Source organism: Python bivittatus, unplaced genomic scaffold (assembly GCF_059951505.1).
Source record: "Python bivittatus isolate LINGU-HERP-01145 unplaced genomic scaffold, Pbiv_v1 ctg000610_np1212, whole genome shotgun sequence".
Taxonomy (NCBI): Eukaryota; Metazoa; Chordata; class Lepidosauria; order Squamata; family Pythonidae; genus Python; species Python bivittatus.
This window is the reverse complement of record NW_028277088.1, coordinates 20603702-20621837: the sequence shown is the minus strand read 5'-3', so window position 1 is coordinate 20621837 and position 18136 is coordinate 20603702. Positions and strand designations below refer to the sequence as shown.

Here is an 18136-nt window from a genome sequence, read left to right as displayed (position 1 = left end):
CCTGCACCAGGCTGGGAAGACTGAATCTGCAATAGGCAAGCAGCTTGGTGTGAAGAAATCAACTGTGGGAGCAATAATTAGAAAATGGAAGACATACAAGACCACTGATAATCTCCCTCGATCTGGGGCTCCATGCAAGATCTCACCCTGTGGGGTCAAAATGATCACAAGAATGGTGAGCAAAAATCCCAGAACCACACGGGGGGACCTAGTGAATGACCTGCAGAGAGCTGGGACCAAAGTAACAAAGGCTACCATCAGTAACACACTACGCTGCCAGGGACTCAAATCCTGCAGTGCCAGATGTGTCCCCCTGCTTAAGCCAGTACATGTCCGGGCCTGTCTGAAGTTTGCTAGAGAGCATTTGGATGATCCAGAAGAGGATTGGCAGAATGTCATATGGTCAGATGAAACCAAAGTAGAACGTTTTGGTCTAAACTCAACTCATTGTGTTTGGAGGAGAGAGAATGCTGAGTTGCATCCAAAGAACACCATACCTACTGTGAAGCATGGGGGTGGAAACATCATGCTTTGGGGCTGTTTTTCTGCAAAGGGACCAGGACGACTGATCCGTGTAAAGGAAAGAATGAATGGGGCCATGTATCGTGAGATTTTGAGTGAACACCTCCTTCCATCAGCAAGGGCATTGAAGATGAAACATGGCTGGGTCTTTCAGCATGACAACGATCCCAAACACACTGCCTGGGCAACGAAGGAGTGGCTTCATAAGAAGCATTTCAAGGTCCTGGAGTGGCCTAGCCAGTCTCCAGATCTCAACCCCATGGAAAACCTTTGGAGGGAGTTGAAAGTCCGTGTTGCCCAGCGACAGCCCCAAAACATCACTGCTCTAGAGGAGATCTGCATGGAGGAATGGGCCAAAATACCAGCAACAGTGTGTGAAAACCTTGTGAAGACTTACAGAAAACGTTTGACCTCTGTCATTGCCAACAAAGGATATATAACAAAGTATTGAGATGAACTTTTGATATTGACCAAATACTTATTTTCCACCATGATTTGCAAGTAAATTCTTTAAAAATCAGACAATGTGATTTTCTGGATTTTTCCCCCCATTTTGTCTCTCATAGTTGAGGTATACCTATGATGAAAATTACAGGCCTCTCTCATCTTTTTAAGTGGGAGAACTTGCACAATTGGTGGCTGACTAAATACTTTTTTGCCCCACTGTATTTATATATTTATATTTATATATATATATATAATATATATATTATATTTTATATAAATATATATTATATATATATTTAAAAAATCCCCTCTTACCCCTATGGGTGGTTTGTGTCTTCCTCAATCTCGGGTCCTCTACCAGAGGCCTGGGAGTTTGAGGGTCCTGTGCAGTATCTTAGCTGTTCCTAGCACTGCACTCTTCTGCACAGAGAGCTCTGATGTTGTTCCTGGGATCTGTTGGAGCCACTCTCCCAGTTTAGGAGTCACGGCCCCGAGTGCTCCTACCACCACTGGGACCACTTTGGCCTTCACTTTCCACATCCTCTCTATTTCCTCCTTCAGGCCCTGGTACTTCTCCAGCTTCTCATGCTCCTTCTTCCTGATGTTGCTGACACTTGGCACTGCTACATCTATCACTACCGCTGTCTTCAGGTCTTTGTCTACTACCACAATGTCTGGTTGATTAGCCAGTACCTGCCTGTCCGTCTGGATCTGGAAGTCCCACAGGATCTTAGCCCTGTTATTCTCCACGACCTTCTGTGGAATCTCCCATCTGGACTTGGGGGGGGTCTAGCCCATATGCTGTGCAGGTGTTCCTGTACACAATGCCAGCTACTTGGTTGTGCCGTTCAGTGTATGCTGTTTCTGCCTGCATCTTACACCCTGCCACTATGTGTTGGACTGTCTCTGAGGCCTCTTTGCACAATCTGCACCTTGGGTCCTGTCTAGTGTGGTAGACCCCTGCTTCTGTGGATCTGGTGCTTAGTGCCTGTTCTTGTGCTGCTATGATCAGTGCCTCAGTGCTGTCTTTTAGTCCGGCCCTTTCCAGCCACTGATAGGATTTCCCAATGTCAGCCACCTCAGCTATCTGTCAATGGTACGTCCCATGCAGGGGCTTGTCTTGCCATGGCACTTCCTCTGCTTGAACTTTCTCCCATGTCTGCTGCTGCCTGAGGCATTCTCTCAGCAGCTCATCTTTGGGTGCCATCTTACTGATGTACTCGTGGATACTCTGGGTTTCGTCCAGGACAGTGGCTTTGACACTCATCAGACCCCGCCCGCCCTCTTTGCAGCTGGTGTAGTCTCTGAGTGTTGGACTTGGGGTGGAAACCTCCGTACATTGTGAGGAGCTTCCGGGTCTTCACATCGGCAGCCTCCATGTCTTCCTTTGGCCAGCTCACTATACCAGCAGGGTATCTGATGACTGGCAGGGCATACATGTTGATGGCATGGATCTTGTTCTTCCCATTGAGCTGGCTCTTCAGGACCTGTCTTATCCTTTGGTGGTACTTAGATGTTGCTGTCTTCCTTGCCTCCTCCTCATGGTTCCTGTGTGACACCAAGGTATTTATAGCTGGTCTCTATGTCTGCTATGTGGCCCACTGGTAGTTCCACTCCATCGGTCTTCTACCTTCCCTCTCTTTACTATCATCCTGCCACACTTCTCCAGTCCGAATGACATCCCAATGTCCTCACTGTAGATCTGTGTCAGGTGGATCAGTGAGTCGATGTCTCGTTCACTCTTAGCATACAGCTTGATGTCATCCATGTAGAGGAGGTGGCTGATGGTGATTCCACTCTTGAACTTGTACCCATATCCAGACCTTGTGATTATCTGGCTGAGGGGGTTTAAGCCTATGCAGAACAGCAGTGGGGACAGTGCATCACCTTGGTATAGGCTGCACTTGATGGCCACTTGTGCGAGCTGTCTTGAGTTCACTTCCAATGTTGTCTTCCACAGTCCCATTGAGTTCTTGAGGAAGGTCCTTAGTGTCCTGTTGACTTTGTATAGTGCCAGGCATTCACAGATCCATGTGTGCGGCATTGAGTCATAGGCTTTCCTGTAGTCAATCCAGGCTGCGCTCAGATTGGTCTGCCTAGACCTTGAGTCTCGGGTGACTGCCCTATCTATGAGTAACTGGTGTTTTGAGCCTCTGGTGTTGTTCCCAATGCCCTTCTGAGCTGTGCTCATGTACTGGCCCATATGGTCTTGTAGCTTGGCAGCTATGATGCCTGATAGAACTTTCCATGTTGTGGGGAGGCAGGTTATTGGCCGGTAGTTGGATGGTGCTGTTCCTTTGTGAGGGCCTTTCATGATCAGCACCGTCCTTCCTTGTGTTAGCCAGTCTGGGTGGGAGCCTGCTGCTAGCAGTTGGTTCATCTGTGTTGCTAGGCGCTCATGCACTGCTAGGCGCTCATGCACTGCTGTTAGTTTCTTTAGCCAGTAGGTGTGGATCATGTCCAGGCCAGGTGCTGTCCAGCTTTTCATGTTCTTGACCCACTGTTGGATGTCTGCTACTGTGATGGTGACTGGTTCCTGTTCTGGGAGATTGCTGTGGTCTGCTTTCAGGTCCTGCAGCCACTTTGCACTGGTGTTATGCGTCTTCTCTTTCTCCCATATGTTCTTCCAATACTGTTCAGTTTCCGCTGCTGGTGGCTCAGCTGTTATTCTGTGGTTGCACTACAGTTGGGAGTACACTTTGGATGGTTCTTTGGAGAACAGAGTATTTATCTTCTTGGCCTCTGCTTCTCTAGTGTATCTCCTTAGCCTGGTATCCAGTGCTGTGAGCCTTTGTTTAGCAGTCTCTAGGGCTTCAGATGGAGTCAGGCCCATATATTTTTTCAGTAGCCGAGTCTTATCCTTAATCTCTACACGCTTCTGTAGTTTCACCAGCTGATTGACTTCTCTCTAAGTTGCCTCGATCTTAGCCTCCAATCTCATTTTCCAGGGTGGATATGTACTGCTGTTCTTCTTGATCGTGTAGCCAAGCATTTCCAGGATTACAGCGGCTGTAGCGTATACCAATTCATTGGTTTCAGTTATGGTGGTAGTAGGGATTGTCTGGAGGGCTCTGTTGGCATCTTCTAGCATACTATCTGATGGTACTTCTCCACTGAGCCTTGGTAATTGGACTCGAGGGTTGACTGTAGCTAGTTTATCCATGATCTTATGCCTCATATCAGCTGCTGTGCTCTGTAATGGAAGGGGTGGCAGTGACATTCCAGCTTCAGGTGTTGGCTGCACATCTGCTTGTTCTTCCAGGTCTGCTTGAGTCCGGGTTGTAATGTGGAGTTGGTCTATCTCAAGTTGTGAGAGCAGCTTCCTCTTCACTATGTTGAAGCGCTGGGTAACTAGTTGTTTCTCAGCTAGTGTGGATGTAGGCCTTCTGTCTATTCATAGTTCCGTCATACGTTTCATATATCCCCTCTCATTAGGTCTGCTGTTGTAGTAGCATTCCATCATTTCTAAGTTCTCTTGTCTTGTCCATGTATGGTTTGTTCCAGTAGCCCACTTAACATCAGATTGTCCTGGTTCCCCAACATCTGACGCGGATCTTGTTAATCCAGGCGACGTCCGAGCCGGCATGACTCTCTTAGTTTGTGTCACTCTCATATTTTGAGGTAGGCAGGTGAAGCATTAGGGGGTCTTTGCCCAAGGACCCCTACTGGTAAGGTAGGTACCAGCCGGGATTTGAACCCCCGGTCTCCTGCATCAAAGGCGGTGTTCTAATCACTACGCTATCCAGCTGCTATATAAATAAATAAATATATATATTTATTTATTTATTCATTCATTCATTCAGAGTTGGTGCAAACTTATTCTGTGCTATAAAGAAACAGTGAGCAATTACATTTATACATGACATCAGTCTTGGTCAGTGTTTCTTCAGTTAGACTACACATGGGGCGTCAAAAGTAATTAATGTTGCTACAATGAAAGTCCACATCTATACTCATCACATGGCATTGCCCAAACCATCATTAATGACACTGAATTTCAAGGATAGAGCAAAATATATACTTCCATTAAAAATAAACCAACTTATGGCAAGACAAAATTGGACATTTCTCTAGGCATCACATAGACATTATATAGCATATCCTTCTTGATCTAACAAACCTATACACTAGATTTTTAAAAAAATAAAGGATCTTTTGCTATTTAAATTCACATTAGCAGTATTAAACAGGTGGGCACAATGAGTATATTACAGGGGTTCCCCATCACCACCACTGCACATACAGTTACATTACGCCTTCCATATGTCTGGATTCTACTTTTCTTTGGAGAAGAGACTGGCTCGATGTCTTTAGAAACCTTCCCCCCCAGGCACCTCCTTAATAATTATTATTTTCTGCCCCATAGTGCAGCCCCAAATGTAGCTTTAAAGCACATACTTCTCTGTATCAAAATTTATACAACAAAAGAGGAAACTGGCTTATGCTGATCTGATTCACCCAGCCATGATCAGTGACTGTGTTTATCCAAGCTAAACCATAATGAGATTTGTTTGGTTTTCATCTTTCTATCTACTTTTAATTCACTGTATTCAAAGATCAATCTATCTTCTAATACTTTTTCATGCAGGACTTGTACTTCCTCTTCCTGTAGTGAATGTTTTACTCCAGATTTTTATTTATTTCCTTTTCTTTCCAAGTTCTACTCCAAAAATGGCCTGTGAAAGTCTTTCATCACCCTTATGTACTTCACTAATTCTCTCAAACTTTCACCATAAACAATAAATTGACAAATTGCCAGTCACTGTTCTCATTCTTTCTTGGGTCTATAACTTGTCCAAAGACTTTCTGTTCAATGTTGTCTTGTTCCTACACAGCCATCATGTCACCTAACATTAATGCTGACTCTGAATGCAGTTAACCAGCCACATGTGGTCCTACATTACCAAGTGACAAACCACACTTGAACAACTATTAATGAGAATGTCATTTGGAACCTTGCCAGAAACTTTGCTAAAATCAAACTGGATTATATGCACATCATTTCTCTTGCCCAGTAAAGTGGATATTTTGTCAAGGAAGAAAACTAGATCTATGATAGCACCTCCTAATATATCTTTTAAAGCAAACAAAACAGGATGATATGGTAGGAATGTGTGGTTGAGTCCAAATCTATTCTGTGTCTTTAAGAAGTATATTCTAGTATTACTAAAAATCCTACAAGTTCTCCAAGTATATAGATTTTTTTTCATGAATTACACATGTGCTCTCAAATCCATTACAGGTTTACCATCTCTAGGATGTGGGGGTGTCTTGGATCAAAGCAAAATATTGGAGATAAAGCTTATTCAATATCTTTATTATTTCTAGCTCTTGCAACTATTTTTGGACTAACTGGGAAAATCCAACAATGCATAAAGATTCCAGGCATCTACCTTTTTATACACAATGAGTTGGTCTATTAGTGGTATTACTTTAACCAAGGAATGATGTTACTCTAAACACATATATCTCCACTTCTATGTTTACATTTTGTCAAATGAAAAGATTTGATTGACCCATTATGTAACATATTGCTGAATCCCAAGTTCCATTAATCCCTCTACAAACAGTCCTCTATATGGAGACTGGAAATATTCCAAGAGAATCTCCAGATGTGATTTTTATCAGCCAGTCACTCTCCTAATTCACACGATTTTATAGGAGATCCAGATGAGCTTGCTTCAGTGTATAGCCTGTTTATATTTTCCCACCACTTCTTCCATCATCATCATCATCATCATCACCACCACAACAATTACCGGAAGATATCCAATTAAGGTAGAAGTGATGGCTTAGTTTCACAATGCCTTTTGATTTGTAATGGTAGGAGTCAGATGCACCCAAAACACATCTTCTGAAGCCTTTGTAAAGATCCCAAAGAACATGAAAACACCTCACATTTTATTCTTCTTTTCTTCTCTTTTTCAAAGTCAGTGCAGATGAGAACACAAAATTACAACTTAGCCAGATGGATGAAAGTAAACAAAGGGGACTGGGGAGAATCACTGAAAGCAGGCCTAAAAAAAAAACCATCCCAAAACATTAGCACAGTAGGTTAACAGAGCACAGTGGCAAAGATATTCCAGAATGCTCTTCCAACAATGTCCCATTAATTACTATGGGACGCATGCCAGCAAAACAATCTACATCTTGGAGAACAGGAACTCTACAGCGTATGTTATGTTACAAATGCGCGAGAGTTTTCTCAGACCCAAGACAGAGAAATGTGGTCTGCTGTTTGCTGATCCCAGAAAAAAGTAGTGAAAGTGGTGGGGAAATGGATAAAATCAGATTAAAATGAAGTTGTACATTTAGACTACAAAGGGCATTGGAACACTGCCCTTTGATGGACAAGCTCACTTTCAAAATAAAGACCAAAAGCTCCAGTAATGAAGCATTGTTGATAAATACCAGATGACATCAATAAAATATTGATTGTTCAAGGAGAAACATTAAAAAAACTAAAACAAAAACAAAAACAAACCCGATGGAAGCAGCCCTATTGGAATCACGTTAAGCCTTAGCAAGCAAATAAAATTGTTTGCCATACTTTGTCTTCTGTTCTTAAAAGCCAGCCTTTTAAAAACAATAGTATTTAAAGGGAGGGATCCTGATATGCTTTGGCTCAGACTTCTCCAAGTCTTCTCTTCAGACTTCTCCAACCAGGAACCCTCCAGATGTGTTAGAGTATTACTTCCATGATCCTCAACCTACGCAGACGCTGGGTTGTGGTGGCTGACTGTGATGGAGGTTGTCTTCCAACACATCAGGAAGGACCCTGGTTGGAGAAAACTATTTGAAATGTTTAAATGTATGAGACAAATGGATTATAGCTCAGTTTAATTGATTTCAATTAAACTATAACACTACTAACTTAGTCTGGATCCAATCCAATATTTAAATAATGGTTTTCCTAAATGCTCAAATAATGTTATTATAATGCTGTTTAGAAAAGCCAGTATTACTATTCCTTCTCTTCTATGTGGATCTCTCATGCTAAAAGTCAGATGTTTGCATTAAGCCATCAGATGAGTTAATAGTTCTTGAAATCTTGATCTTGTTGCTTATTCCAGCCATCCACAACTTCATGTTTTCCAGATGTTGGGATGGTTCCCACCATCCTTGACTCTGTAAGAGGTTATGTCTAGCACATTTGAATGGTACCACCTTGAAGAAGACTGTCTTAGCCAAAGCGCTATACAGTAAACCTTTGATTTACTGGACTTTAGTTTAATGAACTTCAGATACAATGACTTGTTTTCCATTTTACACATCCATAAAATCCCATTTATACATCCCTCCCCGCTCCAATAGTCTGTCAAACTGAGGGTTTACTGTTTTTGTTTTCAGTAGTTTAGTATAACTAGGAAACCTACAATGTATTTAGTCCACAGCAGATGGCAGTATCTGGCCAAACTTGACTAATCATGAAAAACTAAGCAGGGTCAGACCTAGTGAGTACTTGGGTGATATGGCTCTAGGGACTAGCAGGTCTGTACACCAAACTGGGAGGTTGAAAAAACTTCCCAGAAGAAGGCAAAGGCAGACCACTTCTTTACTGTTCTCAGGAAATCTATACAGACATGTCCATCAGGACTCCAGAGTCTTCAACTTCAAGGAGACAACATATTTAAACAATTTTAAACCCTACAATTACAAATAGGGCAATACTATAAATGATTTAATTATTGATCACTCTCTTTTGCTTTATAGTGACAGCTTTACCTACATCTGTGTCTATATAATCACTCTGGGAATTTTCATCATTAATTTTCATCCAAGATATACAGGAGGAATTCTTTCATTTAGTTTTTGGACAGGAAACAGAAGAATTAATATCCTTTCTTCTTCTTAACAATTCAGGTGTTTTATGTTAATGTATACATTGTTGCAGCTATGAGATTCAGATGGTATCTCAACACAGGAAAGGAAGTATCTGCTTTGTCCAAATTCTCAGGGAAGCAAAGCTAGAACTGCACACACAAAAAAGCCTAATCTGCATTTTTGACCTCTGTTCTCCAAAAAGAACAGGCTGAGAATGATGCATTTTCCAGAAAAAGACCCCCCCCCCCCCGCCTCTGGTGGAAGAACGTTACCTGGGTAATCATTCTTGTCTATGTCTGAGTCTCCTCTCAGTGTAAATCCAAATCCTGCAGGCATAGATTGGGAGGCCCATAGGCCACTGAGAATCTGGGAAGGGTTCGGATTTAACCCGTTTCTGGCTCCGTTGTAGATGAATACTCTCCCCCTTCTGTCTTCTCCTGCAAATGGAGCACCTATGGCAATATCTGCAAAACAGAAAGGTCAAATTGCACTGTTAGAAAGGCCACTGGATCAATTCTGTATCTTTTGTTGTTGTGCCTGCCCTACAGAGCAGCATTTCCTCTGAGGACCAGATGGCCCCTCCCTGCCTGCCTTTTGTAAGGCCTGGTTCTTTCCCCAGGCACTTGGTCAGGCAAGAGGGTGAGCCTATCTGGACTGAATGTTTTGGGTTGTTGAATTGCCTCTGGCATAACCTGCATTATCTCTTCTAAATTATTTTATTTTTATATTGTTATTTGTTTTACTTTTATGCTACCCTAAGTCACATGTCAAGAGGGCAGCTATATACTGTAAATTGACTGAGTGACTAAATAAATAAGTGCTAAGTCGACATGGACAGGAAATGTTTCACCTAGTGCTGTGCAGAAAAAAAGGATCCTGCTTTCTTTTTCTACCAGTTCTTTTTCAATCTGATGAGAGAATTTGTGAGCTGTTCTTGCACTAATGTAGCCATCAGCTAGCCAAGAGGTATGGGTGAATATCCTGTCTCTCAGCATACAGTTCTCTCCCAGTAGTCTACAGGTTCCCTGGCTTCCCATTCTTCATTTAAATTCCAAGGGAAGACACCATGAAAAAGGCCTGAGAATCAGGTAGAAAAAAATGTTTCTTTCAGAGGAAGAAAACTTTTGAGATTGCAAGGCAGTTTTTGGCACAGCGTTAACTTCAGCTAGCTTTGCTTTCACAATACACTGATGTTTGGGGCAGCATTGAAAAGGCGTGAATAGTTTACAAAGGAGAAGGGGATATGGATCCATTGCCAAGCTAACTAGCTAACACTATTTGACCCTGTTCCTGTTCCCTGTGGTTGGAACTGAGGCTGCCTTCTTCCAATTTGATAACAATTCAGGAAGGGATTTAAAACTTCTATCTTTTCTCAGGGTTTTTAGTACAGAGTTTTTTACATGGCTGGTTTTAACGACTATCTTTGTTCTACTTAATTTTAACTGAATTTTAGAGATTGTAAACCACTTAATTGCCAAAAATGAGTGAGCTGCACACAAATGGGTAAATAAGTAAAACAAATAAACACAAAAGAGCAAGAAACTGTAACTGGAATCTACTTCAAAAATAATGGTATAGAAATGAGCAGCTACCACTGCTGCTGCTACTCCTCTCTGGACTAAAATTGTGGCAATTCCACCATCCAATCCATCTATCCATTTTAGTAATAGTGCAACGTCCTTCAGTAATGATTAGGGATGTAATTAGTGGGTTTACATCATCATATCTTCATTGTGAGCAAGAAAGTAGCCTGTCAACAGTTCAACTTTTTACAACCTCTGCCTCTACATAAGTATGCTTTAGAGTGAAAGAAACTTTGGTACTGAACTATAAATCCTACTAAGTTATTTATGTGCATCTCTTTAAGATGATGTAGCGCCTTACCTTTATATCCATCCTGATTGAGATCTCCCAGAGGTGCAATGGAATTGCCAAATCGACCAAAAACCTCAGTGCCAGACAGTGTCTGTGCTTCTTTGAAGTACAAGGCAGCCTCTTGCAGGTACAGATAGACCTGCCCAACCTCCTTGGGGTTGCTCTCAAATTCACGTTCCATAAAGAGAGGAGCACCAACCAGGATGTCATCCATACTAGAGGGGAAGAAACAAGAAGGAGGGTCAAGATTGACATCCAGATGGGTCCACTCTCAATAAATGTGCTTGATTTGCAGTGGTATCCATGGGGAAGGACAAGGTGGAGAGAATGACTAAATGCCCTGCCCATTTTGTAATTGCATTGTGATATCTCATGCACATAAAGCAGTAAGATCCTGCAGACACCCATATAGCCTTGCATTGTGCTAAGATTTGATAGGGCTAGATTTCTACCCATTGGGAAGTTACCTGGCCCTGTTCCAACATCCCCTCTGAATGTTTCTTATGTAGAACATCTGGACTGCACAGGGGTCACCTGTGAATCAGAATTAAATGGCTCAGCAGCACCTGCTTTTGGGGCAGAACACTGCTGAATCCCTGGTAGATGAAAGGTTTACCCTTTCTTGGTTTCTCTCCCTTCTGGTTTTCGTACGTCCTTGCATCAATGCATGAATTCAAAATCTTAGGCTGTCTGTGTCACTGCCTCTGATCTTTGCTAAAACGTTGTTTTTCCAACTCCTAATTCAGATAACAAAAACAATGATGTCAATTTCACTTCCATTTGTTCTCTTCTCTTGTTTCCAGCCTGTCCTGAATTGTTCTAACAATGCACAGGGAGCTGTGTGTCTTAAAACATCTGTTTAGAGTAGAAATTTTTAAACTTGAGAAACATTTCTGTTTGTCTGCATTTATAAATAGCCTTGTTTCTGAGCCAAGCTCAAAAAATGGGATGGGAAATGAAGCAGCAGCTTTTCAAATGTAACAGGGCACTGCAATTCACAGTAGTGTTTAGTGCTGTGCTACAAGCTGTGTCTGCTACACATCGCTTCCAGTCAGGAGCTTCAAAAAAGTTAAAATGGCTGTCATGACTGTACAATTGCGGCTGCCATCTTGACCTTTTTGACCCCCAGCAGATGTCTCCATTTCCAATGAAGGAGGCAATAGACTTCAATGCCAGACATTACCAAAAAAGTGAGTTAGGGCACCCATGTCCTTCTTGTCTGCTTCCTATTGTCATCCTTTCTGCCACGGTATGAACAGAAGGTGGGACAAGAAGGGTATTTGGTCTGACCAAGCATCAATATTCTGTTCTTTCACTTCCACATCTCTGCACTGGTGCGGCATTTGTATACCATAAATCGAGAAGGTACTTATACCCACGCACTGACCAGGAGAGCCCTAATTATTTCCTTTTAAGAAAAATCGCATTCAACAAGCACATGCTGGCCACCCACAGATATTTTATGCAATTCTTTTGTGTTCTACTGGGTAGTTAGCAGCAGGAGTATGGTGCAGCATCTGGGGGTTACAACCAAAGTAAAGCTGTGATATAATATGGGTGATGCATTTTTACTAGACATTTGGTTTCAGCCCACATAAATAAATCTCTACCATTTCTATGAATCTTGTGCATAAACTATCATGGCTCTGATCACGGGTACTAGTGCCTATTTAAAACAGCACTAATTCCCACTAACTGTACCATCAATGCAACCCTGCAACTATTCTAACAAGAATATCACACACTGAGCTTTTAATGTAAGGGTTATATGTCCATGACAGAACATATGCTTCAATTTCAGATTTGGAGTCTGGGGCATTTTGTCTGAGAGACAGTGTGGTGTAGTGGTTAAGGTTTTAGACTGGGAGACTGGGTTTCAAGTCCACTCTCAGTCATGGATGTTCATTGGCTGAAGTTGGGCCAGTCACTTCCTCTCAGCCCACCCTGCCTCACAGGATTATTATTGTGGGGGAAAATGGGAGAAGGGGCACTGCGTACATTGCCTTCAACTCCTGAACAAAAGGTGGGATATACATATAACAAATAAATTTACATGAAGGAAAGATGAACGTTAGTAACCTTCTGTCTTAAGTATCATGTTCAGCCGGGGGGGGGGCAACTTTCAGCCTATGGATCATATGCCTTCCCTTAGCCCTCTTCTGTGCCTGTTAGCCCTTTGAGGTAGTCCGGACAAAAAACACCAACCATTGAGTACTAACACTACTTTTATTGTAAGGTCACAGTAACAGAATCTTGCACATGTAAAAGTACCTCTCCCCTTCCTTACTTTTACTCTCTGAAAAACTAGGGAGGGTCCCTTCTGAGTCACTTTCTCTACCCCCACCCCTCCTTTGGACTCAGATTTCATTTATCAGTCCATTGTCTAGGCTGTGGCTCTTCCTCCTGTCTCTCAAGGTCATTCCCCCATACATTACAGAGCCCCCTGAATATACTCAAGTGTGATAAAATGCTTTTTTACAGTATTTTTGGCATTGTAATTCAATAATTCACATAGAAGTAAACTATGGCTTAATACACTGTGGGAGCCTCGCCAGATGTTTCTGACTTCCATCAGCACTTACCAGAACTATGGGAGCTATAATCCAAAAAACCTGGAGGGTGCCAGATTGCTTCCCTCTAATGCACACAATGCAACCAAACTTCCTAGGATTTTGAGAAATAAAATCCTGTCTGGACCCATCCTATTTTGAACAGCAGGTGGGGTAATGGTAAAAGGCCTCAAAAAAACATTCTCTCCATGTCCAACTATTCTCAAAGCTATTAAAAGAAGCAGGTCTTTTATCTCTCCCTTCTATCCACTCCCATCTCCAGCTGTGGAAAAATCCCTTACAAAATCACAAATTTATTCTCCCACTCCAGCTGTTTCTTAAAAACTACTTGTTTTTGAAAGCTTGTCCAAGTCTGAGCAAATTAGGAATCAACTGATTGAACTGGGAACTAGTTACAGCAATAGAAAAATTCACTTGAAAAATAAAGTGATCTGCAATGACTAGGATGAGGAAATTTATAATTCAGTTTCTAATTTTGTTGGGAATGCGATAGTTTTTAAGGTAGCATTTTACAATTCAGTGTTTATCTTTGCATTTTCTAAAGTTCTACATTTTATGTCCTGAAAGATCAAAATTGAAATAGATCATATGCAATTGTCACTTCAGAAATCAATCTAAACTCCATAATTATGTCCTTGTTTCCATTACAAATAGTCAGCAATACAACTGTAATATAGGTCCTATTAAAATTAAAATACTCTAATAATTCCCTCTGCATAACAACACAAACAATTTTAAGATGATGAATTAACACATCTGCTGGGGGAGCACAGAAGAATGTACTCAGCTTACTAACACACTAAACTAAAATTCTGAAATAAATTAAAGGGAAAATGTTTCAAACAACGTAAACTGCCAAGGAACTGTTCAACACTCACTCAGCTGTAGTTCATGTACCATTCCAAACTTCAATGGGGCCAGGACTGTCTTAGAAAACAGATTAAAGCCAGAACAAATGTGTGGGCAGAGCAAAGCCAAAAGGTACCTCTATTTTCATGTTAATTCAATTTTATTTGATTCAATTCAATTCAATATCATTTATATGGTTGTGACGTACTCAGATGGAGCTAGAAAGTTATTATGAGCTGGCCCTTCCTCCAGGTGTTGAGCTAAAGTAAGACTGGAGCCCAGTGGGCTCCGAGGTATAATTTTTGTTGTTAGTATTAGTGTTCCTTTTCATATTTTATTGTAGTTGCTGTGAGACCCCCAGGGTTGTTGTATATAAGATGAGCAGCCATGTGTCTTTTAAATAAAAAATAATAAATGGTTATTTCTCAAATATTTAATAATGTCATGAAAAATTACAATTTTGAAGGAAATTATGAAGTATTTGGGGGACCACATCAAGGCTTTAAGGCCAATGAAGCACTGATGGTGGCCCTTCTTGTTTACAATAATAGAGTTTATTGCAATCTATTAGTGCAGAAGAATTTGACAACAATAGAGCTATCATATAGGGAAAAGAAGTGTCTATTTGTACTTTAAAATAGGATCCACAAACTAGGAAAACAGAACACCTAGAAATAAAATAATATAAAGAACAATCATAGATTATTTCCTTTTGGTTTGTCAGAAAATTGGTGTCGTCATTTTTAGAATGTAGAATAATAAATTCTGCCACTATTGATTAACATTAGGAACTTTAGGAAAGGAGATTAAAATTAAAGGAGTTGTATTAGAACTGATCATATACAAGTGAGTTACAAACTTTTTCAAGATAATTAGTTTTGGCTGGCCCAGAATACCCCCCTGGACCAAACAAACAATTTAAGAGTACTCCATAGAGCTGTTGTGAAAAAAAAATAGGAGTGGGAGTGCCTTGAGTTCCTGAAAAAAAGAGAGTGTCAATCAATCAATCAATCATGTTTTGAATCCAGTTGAAAAGCTTAGATTAAACAGGGTACAATGATAAAATAATGCACTGGAGTTAATAAGTTGCTATTAGCAACTTACCCATCATTGTTAATGTCTGAGACTGCAACTGTATATCCAAAGTAAGATGCCATCTGTTAAAAAAAATGTCATTTTTTTATCAGCTATCAGCAAATTTTCATTCCGTACCATTCCAAATAATGTTGGTTTCTGTATATTGTGGAACTTTTTCATACTGTTGCCAAAAAAACAAAAACAAAATAGGGTGTATTCATGAAGTTACCAGGAGCCAGCTCAGTGCGAATTTATCTCTACCTTTCATATTGTAACCTTTAATTGCTGTAATCTATATCTTGAAATGTAGAATAATTGCGTAGAATGATCAAAATTTATTACCTGCTCGCCTGTGAAATTCTGAATAAAGGTCAGATCTGTGGAATTTATGATTGTAACCTGGAAATGAAAATGCTGTCAGACATGCCATAAATGGTTATATTCCAAAATCATTACAGGGACTTTTAAACTTGCCCTCCTACTGACCTTGGTGGATATAAAATAAAGGAGAAAAAAATGGCATTGGCATAGGAAGCCATTAAAAGCATGTGGGTGGTTGCAGGACTCAAATTAATATCTTCGCCAGGTCTGGGGACACCAAAGGCCCTGTTCTCAAATGAAGCCATGATGAATCCACATTCATTTCTTTTGAGAACTATAGTTCTAAGAAATGTCTAAAGTCTTTATTCTCAGCATTTCTTTCAATTTTTTTAAAGCAAGAAAAACAACTATCTTTTGGCCTTCATGGGAAACCAACCAGGGGCATTTACAGGTAGTCCTTGTTTAACAACCACAATTGGGACTGGCAACTTGATCATTAAGTAAAGTGGTTGCTAAGTGAAACTGCAACTGTGTTTATGATCTTACTTTAGCTTTCCTTTACTTTACAGACTTGCAAAGGTTGTACATGCAAGAATTAGTCGTTATTTTTTCATCACCATTGTAACTGTGAATGGTTGCTAAACAAGGCAGTTGCTAAACGAGGAATACCAGTATAGGGACAGGGGGAGACAAAAAATCAAGATGGTGGCTAAACCTTGCAATCTAAGCTCTGCCCTTTTTTAACATGTCTTGCATGTGTGATGCATATAAAAAAGGAATGGAACTTTGATCACCCAATCCCAGCTTCCATCTTGACTTTTTTGCAGTCCTGCCCCAATGCTGCTGGAACCACCAGAGGAAAGGAGGGCGTACGACCGCTAGAAAAAAAAAGTCCTGCTACCTGAGTTCATAGCATGCTAAACAGCAAATCCAGATTAGCAAACACATTCCTTTTCTTTTTCTAAAATGTGCTACTCAAACAAACTATATTAGAGCTTAACTTGATGGCCTGGCTCATACTATTTGCTAAAACAATGACTGAGCTTTCGTAGCACACTAAAATCCCAAAGCACCCAACCCCATTTTACCCTAACATGTTTGTAAACTAGGCTATTGTTATAAATCCCTGGATATATCTAAAGGAGCAGCTGGATTATAATCTGCTGCACTCTTTGTAATATCTGCAGCACAATCTAATTTCCCACTTTATTGTTATAAATGACAAACAATTGTAAACCTTGACTGAAAACTTTTAAATTGAGAGGTTAAGGAAGGAATGGAATAACTATTTTATAAGCATTGATTTCTGTCTTTCACAGACTTGTTTAACGCTAATTGCTAAGATGAGGGAATAAGGGAAGAGAAATAAAATACTTGGTAGACTACATACATAGCCGAAGTTCTGTGCACCTCTTGGAACTCCAGCTACCAGCTCTGAAAGAAATGAATAGGCTGAAGGTTAACTTAGTATAATATTTGCTCACATAGCCATTGCTCAGAAAATGCTAGCCATTGATTTTAATATTCTAAGGGGATATAAGTAACATTTGGAGAGGGATATAACTATCATTAAGTATATTATTAATATTCATGTGTGTGTGAGCTGTTTAAGGGGATGCGGTGGCACAGCGGCTTAATGACGCTGAAAGTGAGCTGTTTGACCTAAACATTTTAAAAGTCCAACTTCAAGAAGCCCTAAGATCAACGTACAAGATAGTAAGTTTACAAGAGCACACTGTGATATAAATATACCCACATACACATTCACAAATTTTCGGTTCAAATAATCTGGTATTTGATGGAGGAGGAATACCCGTGCCTGTTGACGAGCCTTACTGAAGGTCAAACAATAAGATACAACAGGCATTCCTGCTGTACCATTTCCTGTTATTTTATTTTATTTTATTTTATTTTATTTTACGGGAGGCACCTGGGTATATTTCATATGGAGGAGAGGCAAGCCTAACCCTGTCCACCACTTCCCTTTTTTTCTAAAAAAAAAAACTTTCGTGGTCCCACTGCAGGATTATTTGGAAGCAATAAAGCTGAGGGGAAGGACAAAAGTATCCATTCTCTATGCCAGTGTTTCTCAACCTTGGCAGTTTTCAGATATGTGGACTTCAGCTCCCAGAATTCCCCAGCCAGCAAGGTAGTTGAAGCCCACACACCTGAAAGCTGCCAAGGTCGAGAAACACTGCTCTACGCACTGTGGTCTTTATCTGCATCTAATCTCCGTACACTGAGAAAAGATTCAGAGCAATTGTTTAGCTTAGTTATCATACAATCAATTGGAAGAGTACCAAAAATATGAAGCCTGAGGCCAAACCATACCACTGACTTTTAGACAGTATCCATGAGAGAAATTGGTAAGAAGAAAAGAGATCTACATCTATGTGGCTCAACCCCAGCTGTCCCCATCTGGCAACTACAACTGCTATCATCGCTGCGCTAAGAATAATGGGAATTGTAATCCAACACATCTGGAGGCTATCAGATTGGATAAGGCTACTCTACATTGATGACTTTCAGAGCTTAATCTGGAAATCTGCAAAATAGGGCTCAGGACGGGAATGTCAATATGATTAGTAGTTTCCTTACACATCCGGAAACTCCAAAAATTTTTATATAGAATCTTACTCAAGGGAAAATTC

At 40.7% G+C, this 18136-nt stretch overlaps 1 protein-coding gene across 2 annotated transcripts in view; it reads right to left on the bottom strand.

The window, feature by feature from the left end:
• ITGA8 (integrin subunit alpha 8) overlaps positions 1–18136 on the bottom strand; it is a 132375-nt gene that overhangs the window by 71302 nt on the left and 42937 nt on the right. For both annotated transcript variants that reach the window (XM_088150471.1, XM_088150472.1), the window contains exons 9-13: positions 16876–16919; positions 15507–15563; positions 15192–15244; positions 10678–10883; positions 9066–9257 (exon numbers count right to left, since the gene is read on the bottom strand). In XM_088150471.1, the coding sequence (XP_088006597.1) occupies positions 9066–9257; positions 10678–10883; positions 15192–15244; positions 15507–15563; positions 16876–16919 (552 nt within the window). The remainder of the gene's footprint in view (positions 1–9065; positions 9258–10677; positions 10884–15191; positions 15245–15506; positions 15564–16875; positions 16920–18136) is intronic.